We start from the raw sequence: 9,613 nt of genomic DNA, 5'->3' as shown, positions 1-9,613 counted from the left end.
CAGAGGATCCGACCTCTCTGCAACTAAGATCCTCTGGTCTGCTTTTGTAGACTAGAAGATGATCCTTTTGCATGTATTGGTGGGGATTGATGACCCCCACATGTAAAATAGGCGAGGACCGTCAATTCCCACCAATGCATGTAAGCAAATCATCTCTTGGTCCATAAAATGCATACCAAAGGATCTAGCCTCTCTACAGTTGAAATTTTCTGGTCCGCTTTTGCAAATCAGAGGATGATCCCTTTGTATGTATTGGTGGCAATTGATCCTGTAAAATAGGTGGGGACCATTAATTCTCATCAATGCATGTAAGCAAACCATCCCCTGGTCAGTAAAATGCGGACCAAAGGATCTGACATCTCTACAGCTGAGATCCTTTGGTCAGGTTTTGTAGACCAGAGGATAATTCCTTTATATGTATTGGTGGGGATTGATGGCTCCCACCTGTAAAATAGGTGGGGATCATCAATTCCCACCAATGCATGTAAGTAGACCATCTTCTGATCTGCAAAATGCGGACCAAAGGATCCGGCATCTCTGTAGCTGAGATCCTCTAGTCTGCTTTTGCAAATTAGAGTATAATCCCTTTATATGTATTGGTGGGGATTGATAGCCCCCACCTGTAAAATAGGAGGGGACCATCAATTCCCACCAATGTATATAAGCAGACCATCCTCTGATCCACAAAATACGGATCAAAGGATCCGGCCTCTCTGCAACTGAGATCCTCTGGTCCGCTTTTGTAAACCAGAGGATAATCCCTTTGCATATATTGGTGGGGATTGATAGCCCCCACCTGTAAAATAGGTGGGGACTATCAATTTCTACTAATGCATGTAAGCAGACCATCCCTGGTATGCAAAATGCGAACCAAAGGATTCGACCTCTCTGCAGCTGAGATCCTCTGGTCCGCTTTTGCAGACCAGAGAATAATCCCTTTGCATGTATTGGTGGGAATTGATGGCCCCCACACATTTTCAGATGAGGACCATCAATTGCCACTAATGCATTTATGCAGATCATCTTCTGGTCCGCAAAATGCGAACCAAAGGATTCAGCCTCTCTGCAGCTGAGATCCTCTGGATCGTTTTTGTATATCAGAGGATGATTCCTTTGCACGTATTGGTAAGGATTGATGACCCCCACTTGTAAAATAGGTGGGGACCATCAATTCCCACTAATGCATATAAACAGACCATCCCCTGATCCGCAAAATGCAGACCAGAGGATTCGGGCTCTTCCCTCTATGTCTCCAAAACGTTTGCTTTTGACTTTGAGGAGTGAATGAGCTACGCAGCGGAAAAGAGATCCTCTAGAGCATAATTGGTCTAGTATTTTCATTGGTGGAAAATAATAACCTCCACCTACTTACATATGAGGCCATTACCTCCCACCTATTTGCATATCCTCTTAACATATGAGGTCATTACCTTCCACCTATTTGCATATCCTCCTCAAGTAGCGGACCAGGATAGGTGCGCACAAGAACCCTTTCTCCAATTTTCTTTTTGACTTTAGGCCAACTCAATAGTGGACTGTTAGCCCATAAAATTGGGATAAAAAATTACAGCCAACTGGATTGTGAAGCCGACCCAATAAAATATGCTTAATTATGTGTTGAACAAATTAACCTTCTTGTTATGCATAAAATCCATCCACTCCATGTCTCGAGTAAACATCAACTTTTATCACTCAACGTGGATTTCTTTCATCATTATTTCATTTGTTTACTCACTATTCAATACGATATCATTATTATATAATTATAATAATCGATGAAAAATTTTTATGGGATTGAACCGATCACTTCAGATAAAATTAATAAGGTCAACTAAAATTATCATTATCATATAACAATCAACCCCCAAGACTATAATATAGTGACAGGATATAAAAGTTATCATCCAGACACCCACGATTTAATTCATAATTATATGAATTTATAAGAATTTTTTTCCTAATTAAAATGCACAACCAAAGATACTGAGCTTTATAACCGCTCGTCACAAACACTTTCTAATTTATCCTCATCGATAGAAAAATTTTATGAATCCAACCAATCACTCACTAATCAATGACACTAACTAACTTAAGTATTATCATACAACAACCAATTAATTGATTATTGTAGCGAACTTGAAAATGGAGTTTGAACTAACAATATTTTGATGGTGTCACGCTCTCACTCAAGAAAACACACACGTCATTATTTATACTAGTAGCATTTCATTATTTTATTTCATTTTATTTTCTTTTGGAAACCAAGTGTTTACCATATTTAGCAATTATCCCGAAAGGCAGCCAAATCTTTTATCTTTTCATTAATTTTTAGAAAATTATAATTGAATGCTAAAATATATCATATAATTATAAAAAAAATATTTGTTCTAGTATTTATAAGGTATATTATTATAAAAGGTGAAATGAGCAAAGGATTGAGTTAAAGGTTATTTTAAGATTTTTATTCAAGGAAATACAATCTTTGGCAATTGGCCATAATATTAAATTACGTTACATAATAAAAAAAAATCAAATGATGCACGAATAAAATAAAATAGAAAATATTAGTCAATGCAACTGAAAGATACAAACCTTATGATAAGCTAATAAAGAATTTAAAAGATACTAGAAATTATTGCCTATTTACAGAAAGCACAGGGGATAGAATATAGTCCGGAACAGATATGCAAACAGAAACTTGAGCTAATGAAAATATGAAAAACAGCACCAAAAAAGCAGGTGGTGATAAAGGAAATACCTCAATTTCAAAACAATATGACACTGTATTCTTCCAATCAAAGCAAGCCAAAAGTGAAGTCTAAACTCAGTCTTAAACAAAAATGATCTAAGAATTGCGAATAGTAAAGAAAACCCATTTCCTTTTGATTCAAGAGAATGCATGTAATGGTCTACCCATATTAAACTGCAGCTGCAGTAGCCTTCTTCCTAGGAGCTGCTTCTGTCCCTGAAAGTAGATATGGACAATTAAGTTGATGAGGATCAAATTGGCAATGGCAACAACAGAATCATGATCTAACTAAAATCTAAAAGAGCACTGATGAATGAACTTAAAGGGGAATAAAATTGTATTTAATTGCAGCGAATTTATTACAAAACTGAGAACAGTTTAATTTTCAGAGAAGCTTGTTCAAGATTAAACCAAAACAATGAACTATTCATTACTAAAAATGATTTGCCAATATGCTTCAGAAGTTCAGTTCATTTTCTCTTAATCCATAGGTGTTTGGACAGGCAACTCTGAACACATGGACTACGTACTAACACTGAGCAAATCACGTAAAACCTACAAGCATCTCGTAAATATGCATCAAGGAACTAGTTCAATGCTTAGATCCTTTCTTGATTCTAATCAATGCTCCCAGTGAATTGAGCCTGTTATGCAAAGTATGTGAAAGGCGTACCTTCTCTGAAATTGTTCTTGAACCTTCTAGGTACATGGCGAAGATACCTCATTCTTCCTGTACCAGTTGTCTTTCTCCTTATCGCCTTCACACTCCAGTTGTCTGTTTCAAGAAGATAATTATCATTACAACGAGAAAATGCACCATAACAAAGGAGATAGCACAGTAAGAATCACTGAAAGATTTAAAAGACATCTATCATTTGATTTGGTGTTAACATGTTTATGATATCTATATATTAAAAGTAAAATTTTCTATGTAGTCTGTTGGTAAAATCCAGATGCTGCACTGCAAAAACCTAAAATAATGACAATAAAAATTCCTTTAGAAGGTTACAGATCAGAACTGATTGCATGGACTATATAAAAGAAGAAAAAAAACTACCTTTTCCACATATATCTAGACAATATTAAACATTAATAGGAGAATTAACATTTCACTGTTATCACAAATGAAGAGAAATGGTTAAGAACGCACCAAGCATCTCTATCAAGAAAAAAAACATTAGATGATCACATAGGAAGAAAACTAGCAGTTTACACGTCTATTAGTTAATATCTCGATACACATTCCGAGAAGCAACGTCGGCAAATTCAAGTTAAACACCACAGCTCAATTGGAAAGAAAATAATGTCCCGATAAACAAGATGGCATCGATTAAGTAGACCAATCTCCGAAATCGCGTGTTCCAATAAAAATCGCATCTTGCCGAACAATATAGCTAGAACAAGTGCATTTCAAAACCCACGTCCTCCATGGGTTTTCATGCGCAACAAAAGAATGAAAATACAATAAAGTTGACTTCTTACACTTCCGAATCCGAGCAGCTGGGTAGCCGCAGGAGCCGCACCGACTCTTCTGGAGGTGGAAGCTCCGGCGCCCGCACCTCACGCACAGAGTGTGAGTCTTGTTCCTCCGCTTTCCGAAGCTCCCCGTGCCCTTCCCCTGCGACAAGGAAATGCCACCGCAAAGCGAGTAAGGGATCAACGAGAGGGTCCTTCAAAGGAAATGAAAAGCTAGCCGATATGTATTAAGAACTGATAAATTCGAGAAAGCCACTGACCATGGCCCTTCTCGCAGCGTTGCGGCGATGGCGAGAAAGAAAAGAGACGATAAAAAAACCCTAGAAAACGGTCTCCGACTTAAATACCAAGTGCAGCCCTCGATCGCAAATGATTCTTAAGGAACCTCGCATCGTAGCCGTCCAATATAATATTCGTTTTAAAATCGATATCTAATGGGAAATTTATGAGGAAAAAAATTTTAAATCGGTAAAAATTGACAGGTATATCATATATGACACTGTTCAACCATTATTTTATAAATTTTAATTTTGTAAATTTTATTTAAGTCTATTAAATAAATTGTGTAACTAGTTTATAGCTCATTTAAAAAATTATATGATTCACATGCAAACATAGATAAGTTCAAATTCGATTTGAACATATTGTGATTTAAACCCAAATTGCAAAAATTCTTTAGTCAATTTGTCGCATCGAGTTTCAAAATCTTGATTTTGTATGTATTATGATACTAATTTACGTAATACAAAATCAATATAGACTTGACTCCGCCACCAGCTTCAACAGAAGCACTCTAACACAAGAATGGAAGATTCATAGTGTCTGAGGTTTTGCAGAGCTCTTCTTCCATGCCCTGTAATTCTTACTCTCCAGCATCTTCTCCACCTGTTCAAATTGCAAGCCTTTGGTTTCGGGAACAAGCAAGAAGATGAAGACGAAGGCGACGACAGACACTCCACAGTACAAAAGGAATGTTGGAGCCGTGCCCAATGCCTCCGTCAAGCTTAGAAATGTCTGCGAGACGATCAGGTTAGAGACCCAATTGGCAACCGCTGCCAACCCGCCGCAGATGCCTCGGAATCGTAGAGGGTAAATTTCCGAGTTGATGATCCATGGCACAGTGCCCATGCCGGGGGAGTAAGAGATGATGTATGCTCCGAGGGCAATGAGAGCTAGCCATCCGAAGTTGCTCGGGCAGCCTCGAGTGTACCATTCGCGACCGTCCGCATGACAGGCATCTCGAACTGTGGGATCGGAGACGAGGCATGCTCCGGGAAGAAGCTGCAAAGAGATTAATTCAACGTAGGTATTACATCAGAATGATTTCTAGCAGGATGAGAGAGAGTTCTGAATGCTTACTTTGTTCCCTGCATGAGCACAGAAACCACACTCGGCAGTCGCTTTCACGCAATCCATACACTTCCATCTCACGCCTGAATCTGGCTTAAGATCAGGACATGTGAAATTGCCAAAAGGCCGAGCTTCTTCTTCGCCGACAGCTGGGGAGTGTGTGGCTGCTGCGAAGAACACACCGCTAAGGCAGGCGAGACAGACCATGATTCCGATCAAGCTCACAAGTAGTAGCCTTCTCCTCCCAGCTCTGTCGACGAAGTACATGCTGACGATGGATCCAATGGCGTTGAGTCCGGAGGTAATCAAAGAAAGTGCCAGAGCAGTACTGTTGGAAGCAAACCCAGCCAACTGAACGATGGTGGGACTGTAATACATGACAGTATTGATTCCCACAAACTGCTGAGCGACCTGGCAAATGATGCCTGCAACAAGCCCTCTTCTGACAACTACGCTACTCAAAGCTTTCCTTAACCTACCGAAGAAGCTATTTCCCCCGATTGAACCTTCCTCGGCGATTTCAGCTTCGACGGATTGACGCAGAGCCTCAATTTCTCTGTCAACTTCATTGGCAGGGTATATCTTTCTCAAGATAACAGCAGCTTCCTCTTTCCTATCCTGTTAGATAACAAGAAGGTAAAGCTTGCGAATCGAAGAACATTAACAGCAAAAAAGGAAAATTGTAGTAAAAAAGTAATACACAACCTTTCTATATAACCATCTAGGCGATTCAGGAAGTGACCACATTAAGAAAAATTGAAGTACGGCTGGAATTCCTGCAACCCCAAGCATCCAGCGCCAAGTACCTGGTGCCTGAAAAACAGAAGTGAAATTTTACCTCATGCTGTAAGAGATCTTTACGTGTAAGAGTTAATCTCAGTCATATCAGAAATTCAGAATCCTATAGAACCTTGGTGAATGCTAAATTTATAAGGTAAGATACAAATTGTCCTCCTGTTATAAGTAGTCCATTCATGCTCACGAGCGCGCCTCTGATTTTTGCCGGCGAAGCTTCAGAAATGTAAAGTGGAGATGTCATAGAAGCCATCCCAACCCCAAATCCCACAAAGATCCTCCCCAGTATTATGATTCCAGGAGTAGGTGCAACAGCCATTACTAGAGCACCGATGAAGAATAACAAATCAGCAAATATAATTGAAGGTCTTCTTCCGATTCGATCATTCAACCATCCACCAAATCCAGCACCGATAATAGCTCCAGCCACGGCCATGCTCACAATGGTTTCCTACACGACAAAGGAACATATCATAGTTATGTGAAATTGTATGTAAGAAACCAATATTAGTTGCTGACAATATAGGGAAGTTTACCTGCAATACAGTGCTTCTATCAACAGAGTTAAAGTCATCCCTAATGTAAAGAAGAGCTCCAGATATAACACCTACAATTAGCAATTATAACCGGGTCGTTAACTAAAAGATTCATAACAAATTTGCCATTGCTTATGGTATGAAGAAATTAAAACATAAGGAAATTAAGGAAACAAGTGTGGAGGGTTATGTCAGGTTTATCAGAAACAATTTGACTGGAAATGAACAGACTCGCAATATGTTACCTGTATCATAGCCAAAAAGCAAGCCACCCATGCCAGCGGAAAATGCAAGGCGAAGTATATATGGTTGCTTCCATGTCAAATTTAAGCATTCCTTAAACTCAGTTTTCTCCGCTTTGTGAATTCCACCCTCCATTGCATCTGAAAAAAATATTAAACTGCATGAGAAAAAACAAAAGCATGGCATGAAGCATGTCAGAAAAGGGAAAAGAACAATATTGTCCAGAACGTAGAACTAGACAGTCGATACAAACCTAGCCCAAGTAAAAATAGTGGCTGTGGTTATCTTACACCTTGAAAACAAAGTATGTCAGAATCAATCTGACACTTATGGAATGTTTTCTTCATAGAAATAACTATTATTCCATTCATGGTGACGGAATGGTTGTGCTTATACATGGTTCAAAGAATAGGATCAGAATTAAAATTCATAATTCCTATTACTTTAGTATCCATTTTTCTCATCAAACCCAGTTATGGTTATTATGACCTATCAGATTTTTTATTTTTCAGAAGAACTCTTTTCTCTTATTTATTACTTAATTTTTCGAATCAAGCATACAAATGAAAATGGAGTATATAATTCCCTTCCTTGAATCAAACTAAGTAATCATATTCACGTAATTGTATTAAATTTCTAAAATAATCAATCTACTCTTGGTCAAAATGCATTCCACGAAACAAATGTAGTATTAATTTTTCAGAAATAAAAAATATATTGCTAATTAATAGTTATTGACCAAGTAAGTCTAACTACCCATCAAAAATCATACAATTTAAGATGGTACGATCTACAAAAAAAATAAAAGAAATTTTCCACATGTTAAGGTAACGACGGACAATATAGCGATTATCCTGCATGCTAAAGATGAGGAGAATTGAGGAGAAGGTAAAAAAGAAACTGAGGAAACAAAGAAAAATTCTGCTGTTTGCCCAAAAGAGAAACTTTGTTAACAATAGAGGATTAATCCTTAAACAACTAACATGTATTTATATAAATTTTAGACTCTCAACTCAAAGGAAGGAAAGAAATCAGACCATATAAACAAACTCTAACCCATAAATACCAGAAATATTAAAAATATTTTAAATGCCATAAAGATAAAAATGATTAAAAATCGCAAAAATATCTTAAGGCTCCGAAAAAGACATAAATGGTGCTTTTTGGATCTGAATTCTGAGTTAAAAATTATGGCCTTTTAAAATTCAGGAGTCATATTGAAATGTCCTGCATTCATTATGACCTAGAAACTCAACTTTGATGAAGACATCCATCATGTACTAATGAGACTACTTAAGAAGACAAACGAAAAACCCTTTATTACTTGTATCCGTAGTGCTTGATAGACCACAAACTAATACACAGGTAAAAACTAAAAGTCCTTTTTTTTGTGAAAAGTGGGTTGACCTAACCCTAGACAGAGCACAGCATAATGGCGAAAAGGATGTTTTCTCCGAAAAGAATAACGACGGCGGCCGCCAAACCTTCAATGCCCGGGAGAAAAAAAAAACTCATTTGACAACTATCAAGAAGCTACAGAATCGATAGAGCCGACAACGAATGATCGAAAAAGATCTCTACAAACATGACAAAACCAATGCGATTAGACTAACCCAGTAAGTCCCCTTTCCCTCGCCGAGCCTGGTCTCTTCTCTGGTTTTGGATGAGTAAATTTTGGATATCGATCTGATTTTATCACCAACCTCGACGACGACGACAAAGCGTTTCTGCAACAGAGAAGGAGCTGAAGAACCAGAAAAGGCACATTAAACAACGAGATGAACCAGAAAAGGCAAGTGATTGAGATGGTTTAATGCGCTGCGCTGTCATGGATGGATATGGATATGGAACCAAAAGCCATGTCTAGGTTCGCTTTGCGATTGACAGAACAGCAAAATTAGCCGCAAATTAATGGTCATTAGCAGGACTTGACGTTCGGCGATTGGTGGAAGATCCATTAATCGGGCAAGGTTTATGACGTGAAATCTTGTTGAAACTCCGAACGATATCCATACAAACTTTTTGCAACGGTGGGAAAGGGTTCTGGTATTGTTCTTTATTGAGAATAAAATAAATTTAGCAAACGTGGATCATATTGTTTTTTAAGGAAAATTTTCAAGGAAAATTATTAAAGATAAACATATAAATGATGAATTCATCATTTTATTTTTTAATCCTATTATTTATGTATCTATCATTCAATATTTTTTTAAATTTTTCTTAAGAATATTATTTCTCTATTTTTATTTAGTGCGATAGTTGAAATTTCTCGTGATTAGCGGCCCGGTCCACCGATCCAATGCGTCTCCAGAAGCTTCCCGTCGCTGGCTGCGACATTTCCGCTTCGGGTCGATGGGCTTCTCGAATTCCCGCGGTCTTTACCGATATCGTTGCAGGATCTGGAACAGCGTTCCCGTTCTAAACGGAGGAGAGCCCGCCACGTCGTCCATTGTTTTGATCCCGC

At 38.1% G+C, this 9,613-nt stretch overlaps 2 protein-coding genes across 2 annotated transcripts; both read right to left on the bottom strand.

Annotated features, from left to right (window-relative positions):
- Nucleotides 1-2,743: 2,743 nt before the first annotated feature.
- LOC121990559 (60S ribosomal protein L37-3-like) lies at nt 2,744-4,573 on the bottom strand. Its single transcript, XM_042544675.1, has 4 exons — nt 4,486-4,573; nt 4,232-4,367; nt 3,423-3,524; nt 2,744-2,965 (listed from the first exon to the last, which is right to left on the bottom strand). The coding sequence occupies exons 1-4, from the start codon at nt 4,486-4,488 to the stop codon at nt 2,919-2,921; spliced, it is 288 nt and encodes a 95-aa protein (XP_042400609.1). The 5' UTR covers nt 4,489-4,573; the 3' UTR covers nt 2,744-2,918.
- A 417-nt stretch (nt 4,574-4,990) lies between these two features.
- Nucleotides 4,991-9,172, bottom strand: LOC121990558 (probable inositol transporter 2). Its single transcript, XM_042544674.1, has 7 exons — nt 8,763-9,172; nt 7,152-7,289; nt 6,907-6,977; nt 6,486-6,821; nt 6,281-6,388; nt 5,585-6,193; nt 4,991-5,506 (listed from the first exon to the last, which is right to left on the bottom strand). Exons 2-7 carry the CDS (start codon nt 7,282-7,284, stop codon nt 5,039-5,041), a joined length of 1,725 nt encoding a protein of 574 aa, XP_042400608.1. The 5' UTR covers nt 7,285-7,289; nt 8,763-9,172; the 3' UTR covers nt 4,991-5,038.
- Nucleotides 9,173-9,613: the final 441 nt, after the last annotated feature.

This window comes from Zingiber officinale, chromosome 6B, assembly GCF_018446385.1.
Source record: "Zingiber officinale cultivar Zhangliang chromosome 6B, Zo_v1.1, whole genome shotgun sequence".
NCBI classification, from domain to species: domain Eukaryota; kingdom Viridiplantae; phylum Streptophyta; class Magnoliopsida; order Zingiberales; family Zingiberaceae; genus Zingiber; species Zingiber officinale.
Note: the sequence above shows the minus strand (reverse complement) of the source record. Positions and strands in the feature narration are given on the sequence as shown.